The sequence below is a fragment of the Schistocerca serialis genome, chromosome 5 (assembly GCF_023864345.2).
Source record: "Schistocerca serialis cubense isolate TAMUIC-IGC-003099 chromosome 5, iqSchSeri2.2, whole genome shotgun sequence".
Lineage (NCBI taxonomy): Eukaryota > Metazoa > Arthropoda > Insecta > Orthoptera > Acrididae > Schistocerca > Schistocerca serialis.
The window spans coordinates 621283925-621301273 of NC_064642.1; the positions used below are offsets into that span (position 1 = coordinate 621283925).

The 17349-nt window shown below is 44.0% G+C and overlaps 1 protein-coding gene across 1 annotated transcript in view; it reads left to right on the plus strand.

Annotated features, from left to right (window-relative positions):
- The window catches only part of LOC126482141 (chondroitin sulfate proteoglycan 4), a 660554-nt gene extending 644634 nt beyond the window's left edge, over positions 1–15920 (plus strand). The window contains exons 23-24 of the mRNA XM_050106118.1: positions 2919–3242; positions 13108–15920. Of these exons, the coding sequence (XP_049962075.1) occupies positions 2919–3242; positions 13108–14589 (1806 nt within the window). The 3' untranslated portion in view covers positions 14590–15920. The remainder of the gene's footprint in view (positions 1–2918; positions 3243–13107) is intronic.
- The last annotated feature ends 1429 nt before the right edge of the window (positions 15921–17349 follow it).

The following is a 17349-nucleotide window of genomic DNA, read 5'->3' on the forward strand; positions in this document are numbered from 1 at the left end:
AGTACTAGCATCAAGCACATCAGTACGTAGCGTCGACAGGTTAGTGTTCATCACGAACGTGGTTTTACAGTCAGTGCAATGTTTACAAATGCGGAGTTGGCAGATGCCCATTTGATGTATGGATTAGCACGGGGCACTAGCATTGGCGCGGTACGTTTGTATCGAGACAGATTTCCAGAACGAAGGTGACCCGACAGGAAGACGTTCGAAGCAATTGATAGGCGTCTTAGGGAGCACGGAACGTTCCAGCCTATGACTTGCGACTGGGGAAGACCTAGAACGACGAGGACACCTGCAATGGACCAGGCAATTCTTCGTGCAGTTGACGATAACCCTAATGTCAGCGTCAGAGAAGTTGCTGCTGTACAAGGTAACGTTGACCACGTCACTGTATGGATAGTGCTACGGGAGAACCAGTTGTTTCCGTACCATGTACAGCGTGTGCAGGCACTATCAACAGCTGATTGGCCTCCACGGGTACACTTCTGCGAATGATTCATCCAACAATGTGACAATCCTCATTTCAGTGCAAATGTTCTCTTTACGGATGAGGCGTCTTTCCAACGTGGTCAAATTGTAAATTTTCACAATCAACATGTGTGGGCTGACGAGAATCCGCACGCAATTGTGCAATCACGTCATCAACACAGATTGTGAACGTTTGGGCAGGCATTGTTGGTGATGTCTTGATTGGGCCCCGTGTTCTTCAAATGGTTCAAATGGCTCTGAGCACTATGGGACTTAACATCTATGGTCATCAGTCCCCTAGAACTTAGAACTACTTAAACCTAACTAACCTAAGGACATCACACAACACCCAGTCATCACGAGGCAGAGAAAATCCCTGACCCCGCCGGGAATTGAACCCGGGAACCCGGGCGTGGGAAGCGAGAACGCTACCGCACGACCACGAGTTGCGGACATCAATTTATTAGCAATCTGTTTCCAAAGTCTTGTAAATATACAGTGGGTGAATTTTCCGAAAGGTATCAATCAGAAAGTTCCACTTGAAAATAACTGGTGTCTGCATCAGCTCTTGTAGTGTGGGTGTAGTTGTTTACCACAAGAGCTTATGCGGATACCGGTTATTTTCACGTGGGAGTTTCTGGTTGATATTTTTCGGGAAAATTCTAGTACTATGTACGAGAGTCGTTCAATAAGTAACGCCCCAGATTTTTTTCTCAGAACATATTTATTGTTAAGTGTCGGAATTTGGTGACAATATACATCAACATGTGGTGTCCATGTCCCATTTGTCTACATAGTGTCCATCATGTTCTATGGCCGTACGCCAACGTTGTGGAAGAACATGTATTCCCTGCTGGTAAAAGCTCTCGACCTGTAGGAGTAACCATGTTTTCACTGCATGACTGACGCTCTCGTCGTCTTCAAAGTGACAGAAAAGCCTCTCCGTCGTCTCAAAACGCTCCAGCAATTGAGATGAAATAGCCTTTCTTTCAATCTTGTGGCCTGCTCTGAGGATTCGTGGAACCCATCGTGAGCACCTCTTTGAATATCTGAGAGTCTCGATCGTTTCAGACGCACTTTCAATGCTAACCGACGACTGTAGAACCAACTTTCACGTTGTGATGCGCCAGACGGCACGAATAACGTCATCCGCCCGATTCAACATGTCTGGAGCAGTGGCTGTGACAGAACGTCCCGAGCGTGGCTGATCATGGAGCTCTGTTTCTGCATTTTTTGAGTCCGTAACTTTCTTTACCCACCGCCCAGCTGTACTATCAACTGCTGCATCGCCATGCACTGCACGCAAACTTTATGGGTGTTCATCACGGTTTGTTTTTCTGCACAGAAGAGCTCAATAACAGCACGCTGCTTGTAACGTGAATCGTATGTAGACGCCATTTTGACACTGTACTACGGTTCTGCCACCTGCCATAACGCTTCGAAACTTCACCGGCGCACAGAACAGACATCAAATGTTAAGCACCAACAATTAAAAAAAAAAAAAGTGGGGCATTACGTACTGAACGACCCTCGTATTTACAGGGCCTGATGATGATGAATTTTATCGTCGAAACCGGTGGCCAATAAACTGATAATGAAGTTACAGCTGACCATTGTGTTGCAAACTGTAATATTCCCATTGGCTGTGGTCCTCTCCTCCTGCTTAACAAGGACGCACGAGCCGAAATGTATTAACAGTTTGGCCTATAGCAATTACTTTTGAAATAATAAACCGTTTCCAGGTAGGAGACGAGGTACTGGCAGAAGTAAAGCTGTCAGGACGTAGCGTGAGTCGTGCTTTGGTAGCTCAGTTGGTAGAGCACTTGCCCGCGAAAGGCAAAGGTCCCGACTTCGAGTCTCGGTCCGGCACACAGTTTAAATCTACCGGGATGTTTCAATAAACTGTTTATCAATATTTTTTCCATCTGTCTCGTTTTCATGTGATTGCCCCTTATATTTTCTTTGTGGAATGTATATACGATAAAGCTGCACTGACTTCCAATAGCTCTCTTTTGTGCATGTACTGGCCATATTACGGCCCGAGAAACACTTCTGACCCGGAACGTATTGCTGGAGACATTGTCAGGGAACAATGTTACCAATGTTACTGAATATATGGTTGAAATTCCTGTTCAAAAATCTGTTCTAAGTACTACGGGACTTAAGATCTGAGGTCATCAGTTCCCTAGACTTAGAACTACTTAAGCCTAACTAACCTAAGAACATCGCACACATCCATGACCGAGGCAAGATTCAAACCTACGAACGTAGCAGGCGCGCGGATCCGTACTGAAGTGCCTAGAACTCCTCGGCCACAGCGGCCCCCGAAATTCCTGCTGCTGGGCACATTGTTGGATTGTATTGTCGGCAATCTGGAGTTTTTACTGCTGGTGTAAACGTATCCTCTAGTTGTTGTGGACGCTGAGTGTGCATCTCCGTGGCGGCGGCAGGTGGTGTACCAGCACGACGGGTCGGACACGCTGAGCGACGAGGTGCGCTTCTCGCTGCGGCTGGAGCCGGGCAGCGTGCTGCTGCTGAACGCGACGCTGCCGGTGGCCGTGGCGCCCGTCAACGACGAGCCATTCCGGCTGGTGACGCCGGCGCCGCACGCCACCGTGGTGCAGGGCCAGGCGCGCGCCCTCTCCAGGGAGCTGCTGCTCACCGAGGACGACGACACGCCGCCCGCCCAGCTCGTCTACGAGGTCATCAGCGGGCCCAGCGCAGGCCGCCTCGTCAACGCCGCCAACGCTTCGCTCGGCGCCGCCAACGAGACGGTAACTACCTGCCTTACTTCCTCTCTTAACATGCTCTCAACAGTGCGCGACCCAAGTACCGAGTGATCCCAACTAACAACAAAGGCGAAATATCGATGATTTGTGAAGTACGGAATTCGAACAACGATCATCTCAAAGGCATTTAACATATAAAAGCTTCGTTCTATGGAGTCTTAAGTAATGTTCGTTATCAGTCGAGTTGCGACGTTATGCTGTCGCAACGTTTCGACAAGTTTCGTGGTCGTCATCTTCAGGCGAACTGTCAGGGTCAGTCGAGTTCGTTCCTTCATAGCGGCTGATCCACAATTCGTCTGCCGAGAGCCCAACAGGTGAGCCAAACACGTATCCACCGGAAGGTTGGCCTACTAGCCAGAAAAGTTTGCAGCCCGTTGGCTATAAAGCTATGGATTGGACACGAACACTATTACTACGAAACTAGGCAGAACGTTGCCGCAACACGTTGCCACGACTTCTATCTCGTTTCGAGAGGGTGCGTTTCTGGATGAGGTATCGAATATATTGCTTCCCCCGACTTATACCTCCAGAGGAGATACGAATGTAAAATTAGAGAGGTTCAAATGGTTCAAATGGCTCTGAGCACTGTGGGACTTAACATCTGTGGTCATCAGTCCCCTAGAACTTAGAACTACTTAAACCTAACTAACCTAAGGACACCTCACACATCCATGCCCGAGGCAGGATTTGAACCTGCGACCGTAGCGATCACGTGGTTCCAGACTGAAGCGTCTTTAACCGCACGGCCACACCGGCCGGCAGAGAGATTCGAGCGAGCACGGATGCTTGCCGGCAGTCGTTCGTCCCGTGAACCATACGCGACTGGAACAGGAAAGGGAGGTAACGACAGTGGCACGTAAAGTGCCCTCCGCCACACATTGTTGGGTGTCTAGCGGAGTATAAATGTAGATGTAGATGTATCATAACCGAAGAAGATATCATAAGTGAAGTTCTCTGAAAAAAACCAGCATTTCCTCTCAACATTGAACTTTTTTTTAAAGTGTCGTTAGTTTTTAACCGGTTTGACGCTGACCTTCACTTTTCCCACCTTGTGCTAACATTTTTATCCCTACATACCTACTCTATGCAACCTGTTCTACAATATGTTTGGCATATTCTACTCTTCGTCTGCCCCCCCAGTATTTTTTCCCGTCTACTCTTCCCTCCGATGCCAAATTGGCCATTTCCGGAGTCTGCAACAGAACCCCTTCTAGCCTGTTGCTTATTCGTTTTATCATCATCTTAAGCGCACTTCTTTACTCACCTACTCTTTTTACTACTTTTCCATTTCGTACTTACTGCTCTCACTTAATTTTCAACATTATTCGACTGCACCACATCTGAAACGGTCCCATCTTCTTCTTATCCATATTTCCATATTTCACAACCAAACAATGATTACAGACCCTTTTCCTCCGTTCCATATCAATATCTGATAGCACTGGCGATTTTTCTTGAACAAATCTTTCTTCGCCTATACCAGTCTACAAGTCGCCTTTCAAAATATATGTTCCACATCATTAGGACAGGCCAAGTAAGTTTTATTCAGTGTTGCACAACGCTTCATAACTGGACAGAGATAATGGCACTGTTTTCTACATAATCAGCTTCGTTTAGCCTTAAGTTTTATTCTGTTCTAAATAGGCCTATGGCGTTAATTCCTCTCAAAAAGTCTAAATCTTCCTTATCCTCAAGGACTTCGTTGTGTGCGAGTCCTGGCATTAATATTCCCCTTCCCCTTTAAAAAAATGATCCAACGACCTTTAGCAGGCAGGAGAACTAGAGGAAGCTAGTTCCAAAGAAGAGAGCGAATTCATGACGAGTTTGTTTAGTAATCACAAAAACGTCAATCTGATGCTCATCATACTACTGTGACAGATGTTACAACAGAACCGAACTGCATCACTGAATGCTTCACTGTCAAAATTCCGTGAGCGCATGTCCCACGAAGTCAAGCAACACATTGCTCCTCCAACACACATCTTGCGGAATAAGCATCATTGCTGCCCTTATGGCGAAGCACACGCCTAGAACAGAATACGTGGGAGATTATAGTGGCGCGGAATGTACCGTCTTCCACATACCGCATAAATGTAGATACACACAGGGAAACGATTATTCGGTTCTTATGTGTATTTTATATGAGCCACGTATGTAATATCGCTAGCACAATTTAGTTTCCTTTTCTTTCCTCAAACATGAGATCTATTCATCGACCTGAGAACGTTATATGTTATTGTAGTAGTGTTCCGTGTTGGTGGATAATCGAACATCCTCTCCATTTGATGCCGTATTAACCGGTCCGAAAATTTCGAGGTGCACGTGACGTGTGATGCATCTGTCGGCGAAGAAAGGTAGAATAACGATGTCGTATGTGCGCAGACTTCTGCTGTCAGAGATGTGCGTCACGGACATGTTCACTGTTGCCGTAACTTCCTCTGGATGAACTGGTGTACCGCATCGTCGATGGTCCCCTTATCTTATATTTCATCACGACCCCTCTACTGGATATGAAATTACGTCACAAGTAAAAAAAATTGTTGATAGTCTCCTAAGCATAATTGCTGCTGTTTATTACCCCATTCATTCAAAGCTCCTGAAATCATTGGGGGGGAGTGGTAACCAAGCGATATTAAAGTAGCTGTGTGGAATCTATGATATATCGTAAGGCATAGAGAAAAAATATCATCCAGATAGTCCCGATGTTTGGCAGGGCCGATAAGTGCGAGGTCTGCCACATAATCTGGTAAGCGACTCTTGCACCCAAGTTGCTGACAAGAGAAACATATACAGAATGGAAACGAAAATGAGGATGTATTAGATGACGATCAGTTTGCCTTTCGGAAGGGTAAGGGCTCCAGAGAGGCGACGTTGGAATTGATAATGAAAAAAAAGACTAAAGAAAAAGGAAACGTTCATAGGATTTGTCGACCTGGAGAACAGTTTCGTTAATGGGAACTGGTGCCAGATGTCTGAAATCCTGAGATAAAAAAAGAAGTAAGCTAGAGAGAAAGACGTCTAATAAACATTCTTGTTACTGTACATACGTTGTGCTCGAGTTAAAGATAGTTTAAGACAGGGATGTCATCTTTGCCCATATTGTTCGATCTATACGTCAACAAACAATGATGGAAATAAAACAAAGATTCAAGGGTTGGATTAAAATTCAAGATCGAAGAAAGTCAATGCTAAAATTCGCTAATGACATTGCCATCATCAGTGAAAGTGGACAAGAATGCAGGACGTGTTGAATGGAACGAAGAATTTAAAGAGAGTATAAGATGGATTGAGAGCAAGCTGAAGAAAGACGGAAGTAAGGAGGAGTAGTAGAAATGAGAGTAGTGATAACCTTAACATCAAAATTCGAGACCACGAAGTAACGGAATTCTGATAACTTGGAAGTAAAATAACACAGTGCCGATTAGGCAGGCAGGTCATAAGAAGCTGATTTACACATGCAAAGAGGACATTCCTGGCCATGAAAATAGTGTTAGTATCAAACATCGACATTACTCTCAAGAAGACGTTTCTGACAAAGTACATTTTGACCACAGCATTGTATTGTTGTATAGTAGTGTAGGGAATCCAGAAAAGAAGAGGAACGAAAGGTGTGAGACTTGGTGTTACAGAATTGTGCTGAAAATTAAGCTGGATTCTTAAGATCGGGAATTATGAGGTTCTCCACAGAATCGGTGAGGAAAGGAACATATGCATAACACTCACTAGAAGAAGACACAGAATGACAGAACATGTGTAAAGACATTAGGCAATAACTTCCGTGATACTAGAGAGAGCTGTAGAAGGTAAGAACTCTAGGGGAAGACAGAGATTGGAACACATCCTGCAAATCATTGAGGACGCTGGAAGTATACTCTTAGATGAAGAAGTTACTAGAAGAAAGGAATACGTGGCTAGCCATATTGAACTAGGCAGAAGACTGACGACTCCAAGACAGAACAAAAATTCTCATTCAATATGAGCCATGATTGGCAGTCAAACAGGAATGGGGTGTCGATAATTGTCTTACTCATGTGAGACGTGGCTCACGTAGCGGCGGTTTATGGCTGGTAGCGCTCGCAGATTAAGTTGTTTGGGCAACGGTTGCTAACGAAAATGCAAACCTCTTGCCCCCCTCTCTATTCATATTGTAACACTGTTTCCATATTTAAGCGGCCTCACTGATCTTGTGCTTCAGCATCCCTATCTGCTTGGCAAGTATGGAAGTGTCACTGAATTTTATTTTCTTACCGCAATGTTTGTGGTGTTTTGCTACCGCCGATTTGTTGTGATGTCTGTGTCGCATTAGGGCTTGTGCTCCCGGATGGGTGTTCCTTCTAGCTTTACGGTTAGGCCTGTGTTGACTTCACCACACACATTGTTCACTGATGCAGTGCACGCAACTGTTTTGTAGGGTCTAATACTTCCTGTCTCATACGGTTGCTTCGCAAAACGGACTGCACACCACCTTAGGACACGACGCTGTCCATTAAGGTTTATGTATAATAACTATGTCGTTTAAGGACTACGTATTATCTACCTTCACATACACTTCTGCTCCTGGCATCGCTGCCTCCTTGATGGCGGTACCTCTCGGTGTCCTGTGTCCTGTGTTTACACTATCCAGACTGACGTCACAAGATGAGCACGATATCGAAGTTACCGCCTGAACACCTGTTGAACGCAACGCCTTGTTTCCGCACACTGTTAAGCACAGTCACCTACGGTCTTCATGGAACGTTAAATGTGTAACACTAAAGACGTCGTACATGATTCCTACTAGCTGGCAAATGCAATTAAAAACATGCGAATTTTCTCTGTGAGATAGTGGCAATACAAAATCGTTGATACGCAGTAATTGTAAAATATTCACGTTGCTAATTTTCTTGTTTACTGTAGCAACTAGCCTACTATTATTTTCGACCTTCGACCGTATCCTTCGTGATGCTGTAAATCTGCGTACTGGTCTCATACGGTGAAGAAGTGGTGGTGACCTTCAAAGTGTGAAACATTTTGAGTCCATCAAAGTCTACATTCCCTCCTTCGACTAGCGCTCGACACATTACAGGAACGGAGAAGATGCGCCATTTTTTCCTGTCATCGTTCTGCAAGAAAACGCTTGCAGTAAATTGTTTGTGGAAAAACACTGCGTTGACCGATATGATTAAACGTGGCTCAGAATTCAAGTTCTATAAACAATTGTACATTTCAAGGAAATCCGGTCCCTAATGATAGAAGCAAGTATCGTATCTTACGCATTATACTCGTTCTAAATTAACAGAAATACTCTGAAAGGTGGTGGTGGTGGTGGTGGTGGTGGTTAGTGTTTAACGTCACGTCGACAACGAGGTCATTAGAGACGGAGCGCAAGCTCGGGTTAGGGAAGGATTGGGAAGGAGATCGGCCGTGCCCTTTCAAAGGAACCATCCCGGCATTTGCCTGAAACGATTTAGGGAAATCACGGAAAACCTAAATCAGGATGGCCGGAGACGGGATTGAACCGTCGTCCTCCCGAATGACTCTGAAAGGCATGGGATTTATAGAATATTTGAAACATTTCAATCTACACTTCGTTACGAGTCATTCATCTAGCTAAAATTATTGCCACAATTTTCACATGTGGGTTTCACTGACAAGTAGTTCTTTTGTTGGTTCAGTGGTAGCGTAGCACTACATCTGCCGACAGTACGTTCCAAAGGCATGAAATATATCTATGCACATCAGGCTGTAGCTGTGGGAATACTATTGCTCCACTATTCACGGACAAAACTATCAATTTCTGCAAACATATATGTTCATCAGTTTTTAAGACCCCCATATCCGAAACCTAATCAGGTCACTGAAAATAATTACGAATTAATTATTTTATAACTGTAACTTTTTATCTCCTTGTACTTAGTCATCATGGTTCTCGTAGCCACACTTTATATTTGTAGATGTTACTGATCCAATATCTAAGTATACCTGGGGCATTTCGAGGGATTTTACGCATCTTCGCTACCCGTTATATTAGTAACATTTTGTATCTTCCCTATTCGTACTCTTTTACATTTATTTGCGTCTCACGGGGAGATATAGTAAGGTCCTATGAAAATTGTGCCGTTTCCTCCATCACAATGAACGTATTATGCTTCAGTTTTTTGATCTGGTGACTGGCGATTTCAACAAGAGTTCAAACTCTACACTTGCGGCAGACATTGGCGAATATTGACTACTTAAATGTTGGTGGACACACGTATTGACAGATCGGAAATAATTGATGAATACCAAGCTCAGTGCGGTCGAATTAGTCTTGTATCGTGTTGGTAGAGAGTGAATTTCGGAAAACGATGCAAATTAGAGAGGCAGGGGAAGAGGTAAACGAAAACATTTTGAATACTGTTGGGAACTGAGTCATACAAATATTGAATGGTAGTAAACACGACTTAACTCATTTCTGCCAACGAAATATTCCATTTCATCTGGAGGTGCTGTAAAGGGTAACGGAGCGATATTTGTTTCGCAGTATAGATCAAAAAAGGTGAACAATGCTCATTTCACCACTTCCGCATTTCCAGTGGTGCGACTGGAGGCGTTAACATCTTTCACTACCCCACCCAGTTCTGGGATCAACGTTCACGTTGTTAGATAAGGTGATACTTATAATTATGTTTACTTTCAGTATAAAACTAGGGGTCTCTGCAACCCATTATAAAATAGTTCCGTCACACGTTAACACTCATTGTCAGTCCTATTTTTTCTTTCGTTTTTTGCTGCTTCCACTCCTTAAGCAAATGATGTAATGCCAACTACTCATTTATGAATAACCATCTTCTATATTTTCCTGTCTCTTACGTCTCTTACAGCAAGTTTAGTTACTCTTTATTTGCTAGGATATTTTACCTGCTGTCTATTAATTCCTTCACGAAACATTGCAAAGCTGAAGATTCCAGTCAAGTTGTTATTTTGAAATGCATTATTTATTTGTGTGGAATGAATATCTTATTTCAGAATGAAATCCTCAGAGGAAAATTGTTTGTACTATACACAATATTTTAGGATACCCTAAAGTATATGAGACTCTTTTCTTAGATTCTTTCATCCTGAGCAGTTACCAACGCCTCTGTTTCCTCCACGTCTTGTAATCTAGCAGATTTTTGCCGCTTAATTTTATTTTCTAACAGATTAACTATTGACTTTTTATTACTTTTCTTTACACATTTCAATCGAAGTTTGAAATCTTGGAAATTGTTATATTATCATTAATAATAGTGGTCACTAATACTATAATTATTATAGTTATTATACAACACTTTGTTAACTCATATCCTTCCGATATTGAAACTGTGAACTGGAATACTGTGCTGTTAATAACTATCGATATGATACGTAAATGTAAAAATTCCACAAATATGTAAAATAGAAAAACAAGATTCGCTTCTCACATAAGCATATATTTGTGATACCTGCACTTCAGAAAGTTAAAACCGCATGATAAGTAGTTATTCTTACTGCAAACAAGGAAAGGGCAGCATTGGTCGTAAGTGTTTTGAAATTATTTATTGCAGCAAAGTGATTTCAGTCAGTGCATGACTATCTTCAGTGCAAATAGTAGTCTTGAAGACTTTTGTGATAAAAGCACGTGTTACAACTTCATTTTGGCGTCAATGGAGAAGAACATAGGAGTTAACGAACAAATTTTGATATGTTGCAGTTGTAAAATATAATTTTATTAGACAAGTCTTAAAGATTTCAGTATTTGCAGTGAGAATTGTCACATAGCGATTGAAATCGAATTGCTGTAATAAATGGTTTCAAACTTCTCACGGCCGATGCTCCCATTGTTCTTGTTTGCAATACCAATATTGTTGTCGTTGAGCGGATAGTTCCCAATGGAATTCAACCTCATGCATTTACTCACTGTTTCTCAAAAGAAAAAGTACTTGAAAAATTGATGTTATTAGCGTCAGAGTGCTTGGGACCCGTAACCTACAAAAGAAGCAAATCCATCGCAAACAGATGTGCTCTGTTACACATCCGAAGGTTTAGAGAGGTAAAGAATGTGTATCTATCTTTTTGATTTGCAGCTCCTTCTATTGGCCGCGTTTGCAGTTAAAATTTTTGGATGTGAGATTCGCCAGTTTTGCAAAACACCGTTTTTCTCAATACCCAAACATGTTTCGGCACCACTGTGCCATCACCAGTCGGTTTTCGTTTTTATTTATTCTGCAATGTGAACATTTTTGTTAAATGGTTATAAAATTATGTGCATTTTTAATTCAAATAACAGATTGTTTCTTTTTGTAAACACCTTTACATTTGGTGAGCATAAATTTTCTGGATCACTTTTGTGTTAATTATTACAGGTAGCTTGTCATCTGCAACCAAACGATGTTGCTGAGAAAGTTTTTTGCTGAGAGTTAACCTATCTTCTAGAATGTAATTTAGTTTTTCGCGATGTTTTCGTGCCTATTTTCGTATTTACTTTTCGTGTGGCAAGCACTTCCATTCTCCGCATCATGCTGAGATATTGTAATGCATACGTAACTATAACAAGTATTTTCCACAAATAACGCAGTAGAACGCTTTTCACTACACCAGAACACAGTGTGATTGTGGTTTGTTACGTGTCCCAACCACGTCAGTGTTCATTTGTTCACCAGAGAGTTCGGCGCCAAATTTGAATTACGAAAATATGCGCGAATACATCGTGAAAAACTAAATTACATTCTAGAAGATAGGTTAACTCCCAGCAAAGAATTTCTCATCAACATAGTTTGGTTGCAGATGACAACTGCCTGTAATAATTAATACAAAAGTGATCCAGAAAATTCATGCTCACCAAATGTAAAGGTATTTACAAAAAGAAACGATCTGTTGTTTGAACTAAAAATGCACATAATTTTATAATCATTTAAGAAAAATGTTCACATTGCAGAATAAATAAAAACGAAAATCCACGGATGATGCCACAGTGGTTCAAATGCTTCAAATGGCTCTGAGCACTATGCAACTTAACTTCTGAGGTCATCAGTCGCCTAGAACTTATAACTAATTAAACCTAACTAACCTAAGGACATCACACAAATCCATGCCCGAGGCAGGATTCGAACCTGCGACCGTAGCGGTCGCTCGATTCCAGACTGTAGCGCCTAGAACCGTACGGCCACTCCGGCCGGCCATTAAAGGCACAGTGGTGCCGAAACATATTTGGGTACTGAGAAAAATGGTGTTTTGCATAACTGGCGGACCTCACATCCAAAAATGTGTATCTAGTCAGTTCCAGAGTTGATTAATTTATCATGGTCGTGGTTCACAGTAATGTAGAATTCTTTTAAGGACATCATATTCGCCATAATTCCATTCTTGGCCTTTGGGCCATTTTAAAATGGCACTGCAAAAGATTTTGCTTTAGCACATATGCGACTTTAAAATCCTCCGACATGTATAGAAGACATCGTAAAAAAAAAGCCTATTTCTGACGGTGAATTTTAAAATATGACATGTACTGAAGCAAAATCTTTTACAGTACCATTTTCAAAAAATGGTTCAAATAGCTCTGAGCACTATGGGACTTAACATCTGAGGTGATCAGTCCCCTAGAACTTAGAACTACTTAAACCTAACTAACCTAAGGACATCACACATATCCACGCCCGAGGCAGGATTCGAACCTGCGACCGTAGCGGTCGTAGGTTTCGGACTGAAGCGCCTAGAACCGCTGGGCCATTTCGGCCACAGTACCATTTTAAAATGGTCCAAATGCCGAAATTGGAATTGTGAAATAAATAATTTCTGTAGTCAATGGCGAATATGATCTTAAAATATTGCAAAGTTGCTACAAAGAGTTCATGATCCTCTTCTCGTACGGCAGGTGGTGAGATTCACGCAAGCGGACATCGACGCTGGGAACTTGATCTACGAGCATTCGGGCCCGCTGCAGCCGGCCACGTTCTACTTCCGCGTGTGGGACGGCCGCTTCAACCCCAACTACACGGTGTTCACGTTCCACGTGCTGCCGCTCACGCTCAACGTTTCTCTGGGTCGGCCGGTGGCACTGCAGCAGGGCTCGAGCGTGGCGCTGCTAACGGCCGACCATTTGGTCGTGTCGACCAACGGCCGGCCCGAGGACGTACGCTACAACGTCACGCGGCCACCGCGCCACGGCGCCGTCTACGTCCACGACTCGCCGGCCCGCGAGTTCTCGCAGGCCGACCTGGACGCCAAGCGCGTCATGTTCATGCAGTCCGACATGACGGCCGAGAGCGACGCCTTCCAGCTGCGCGCCTGGCTGCCCGACGGAGCCTCCGGCGCTCCGGCCGTCGTCGTCGACGGAATCGACGTCGAGGTCAGCGTCGAGCCGCTCGTCAGGATCGGCAACTTCACTCCGACGGCCGGCGCCAAGAACCGACTGGGACTCCACGCGCTCGACGCTACGCCGCTGGCGAAGCTGACCAACAGCAATCCGACGTACCTGGTGGAACGCAGGCCCAGACTGGGCCGCATCAAGAAGATCATCCGCAGCTCCGGCGAGAAGAGAAAGGAGCGCGAGCGCGAGGTGAAGCAGTTCTCGCACGAGGAAGTCGAGAGCGGCGTCATCTACTACGTGGCGAGGGCGCTGCCGCGGCTGGAGCCCGGAGGGGCAGAGGACGCCTTCCAGTTCGTGCTGAGAGCTTCCATCTTCCAACCCGCTCGCGGAGAGCTGAGGTTCTTCGTCAGGCCAGAGATGGCCGCGGGAGTGGTCAGCGACGCGGCGAGCGACGTGGGCGCCGCGGTGCAGTCGACGAGAGGTCCTCCGCAGCCGCTGCCGGGGCCCAAGAGCCCCGTCAGTCGGGAGAGCGAGCAGTCTTCCGGCACTGTCATGAGCAGTGACTACGTGCTCATCGTGAGCATGGTCCTGGGTGTGGTAGTGGTGTCTGTTCTCGTCGCGGTTGTGGTCAAGTGCCGATCGTCGAGAGCTAGGGCGGCAGCCAGCGGCCGCGCTGTCCAGTCGAAGGTGGACCTGTCTGCGCCGCCTCCACTGCCTCGCCCGCCCCCAGACGATCTCCTGCCCCCGGCCCCCGCCTCCCCCAGCGGCCTCCAACGCGGCGGTATCAGCGCCAAACGGTTTGCGGCCAACGGCTCCCCAACTCCGCTCGGTTCGGGACTGCCGCCGCCGTCCGTTCTCCAGTGCAAAGTGATTCCTCTGGAACCCGTCGAGTCCGTGGCGGGTTCTGACGGCGAACTCAATGCCCGGTACCCCTACGGCGTTGCCGACGAACCGACGGAGGAGTGGAGCAGTTACGATGCGTCCGAAATCGCATATCCTCCACGGACAAACAACCCCATGCTGCGACGGAACCAGTACTGGGTATGAGAGTTCATGGCAACGTAGCACATTGAAATTGCAGTACAAACAGCGCACATCTCAGGGCCAGGGAAACTGTCGCTTACGGCAGCATGGACGCTCGTAAGACTTAAAGAATTTCGCACGGATTCCCAGATATATGAAACAAGGGAATTTTGTTGTCGTTAATCTGCTAAAAAAGCGTCAGAAATTATTGCGTACACATAATCTTGAATATAAACTTACAAGTCTGCAACAGTAACTTGTGAGATACAGAACAACCTGTAATGAGTTCACACGAAAATAACTAGCTACTTATCTACACATCGTGAGCAATCCATGGGAAAGAACCGTGAGCATTCAGATTCTCACACACAAGTGAAATAAACAAAAGATGGCAATCAAAGTGAAAGGAGGAAATGTCGGATACTACAGGTGACGTTCCCAGATAAGTTAATATATTTGTTTTTAACAGAATTGCCCCGGCATTATAAACTGTTAAATGCTGTCCGTTCTAATGGACACAATAAACAGGATTGGGACGTTCTTAAACAAATATGCCTACCTGAGTGAAATAACAAAATAATTTGTGAGAAATCGAGTGTCAAGGAAATGGTCAATTACTGCTCATTAGACACAGAAACTGATATCACAGTCCGCAGTTTCAGAAAATACAGCACACTGGGCGATAAAATTGTGTATTCTGAAGGTGTATGTGAAGAAGTAACTAACACATACATTAGATATTAACCCAGTTAATTGGAGAACGTTTATTCTGGAAGTATCTAAGATTTCAAAAAATATATTTCACGTTGAAAGTAACAAGAATAAACAAATCACTATATGAGCTCTCAATAATCATTCGTACTCTACAATGGAAATAAAGCGCAAAAAAATCTGAAAAAAGTTGCCAAAACACAAATCGTGAACTGCAGTGTCTCTACAGTTGTTCGGACAAGTGGCTATTTTGTTGTGTATCGTAAGAGTAATTATTTTTTAGAACTTTGTTATGCATATGCCTGACATACTGATAACGCAGTCACTTAATATTGTGACCTATTGATTACCTACGATCCTGTTTTCCAGAGACATTCAGGTCTTTCCTCGACTGCTACAGTGTTTATAAACTCTTTGTCTTTCTGCAGCAAGTGTGGCACTACATAATACAAAATCTTCCGACTCGTTACAGAAATACTGCTTTAAAATATACTGAATTTGTTTCTGTGACAACGCAACTGTCATTCGATACTGGTTTCACTTACATGAAACTGTGACTATCGGCTCAATTACAAGATAATACTGTAAAAATATATGATTGTATGTATGAAAAATGTGGAAATGACTTGATACAGGAATGTATTTTTTTAGGAATGACTATTAGAAATAAAAGAAGACTTTCTGAAACTCTGTTATTTAATAATGTGGGCGTTTTATTAACAACCTATCTACCAAATCGTTTAATCCTTTCAAAAGGTCGTAGTCTGAAATAGTGAACCCGTACAGAGAGGGATGGTCACTTGATTGAAAGAGTGAACTCATAATTAGGATCAACATCCTACAAATTGTGGCCACTAGCTATTGGTCTCGTGTAGTTTCTCAGAATCATTTCAGTTGGATACTGGGACTTCTTCGACTGAGCTTTCAGTCCTGCCCGAAGCCCTCGGCGTCCTTCAAGCAGACGCTTCGGCAGCCAAAGTATTCGAAAATAATATCCCTTTACTTCAGTGAATTACGTATTTTTGTCGAATCTGATGAGTCATTACATCGACTTACCAAAGCATGTAAAATTATGTGGATACGAATGTTGATATTCTATTACACCACAAGCCGTTTGTTTTCATTTCGTCTACAATACGCTCAATGCATTACGTTGGTCCGCTTAATACGGGATGAGTCAAAAAGGACTTTATGGCTTTGGAATCGTATAGAAATTTATTGAGATAACTAACAGAATAGATACAGGTGTCATCTTGTAGCAAACAACCTCACATTTCACATTAGAGTGTCAAGTGTCATTTTGGTTCGATGTAACTACCATTTGTGATGCGGCAAACATCCCACCGGTAGTCAATTTCTTTCCACACTCGTTGCAGTAAATCGGGCGTAGCTTTGCTGCTGCATCAAAAATTCAATTTTTCAGTTCGGTTAAATAGTATGGTGGGTGGGGGGGGGGGGGGGGAGGGGGCATACACAAGGTCTGTACTGAAACCCAGAGAAAGTAATCCAGTGGTGTCAAGTCCGGTGAGCGAAGGGGGCATGCGTTTGGCCCTTCACGGGCAGTCCACCGACCTGGGAAGCGATTATCGAGGAAATCTGGAACTTCCACGAGGAATTGAGGTGGTGCACCGTCTTGCTGGTAGTACATTATCACCATCGGTCACCTTAATCGGTATGTGGAATTAAAAAGTTTTCAAGCATATCCTTATAATCATCGACAAGCGAACGACCTGGTGATTTATCACGTCGCAGTGAATAACCCGCCTCAACAAAGTTCTTGGGCCAAGAGTAAATTAGTAAATTGTGAGCCTGCTTGTGGTTCTTTAGCGTGTTCGGTGGGCAATTTATGCCGAACAGTTATTCTAAATGCTCGCTTCATGAAACCAAAACACGCAACAAGTATTCTCCACAGCAGTGAAAGTAGCCATTTTAATTGAGCACTAGACTGGCACCCCTGGTTGTACAATGTGGTACTGGTGCACTACGTGATCAAGCCTGAAGTTATTTGCTACAAAATTACACATCTACCGCTTCTGTAAGTTATCTGAAAAAATTTCTATATCATTCCGAAGG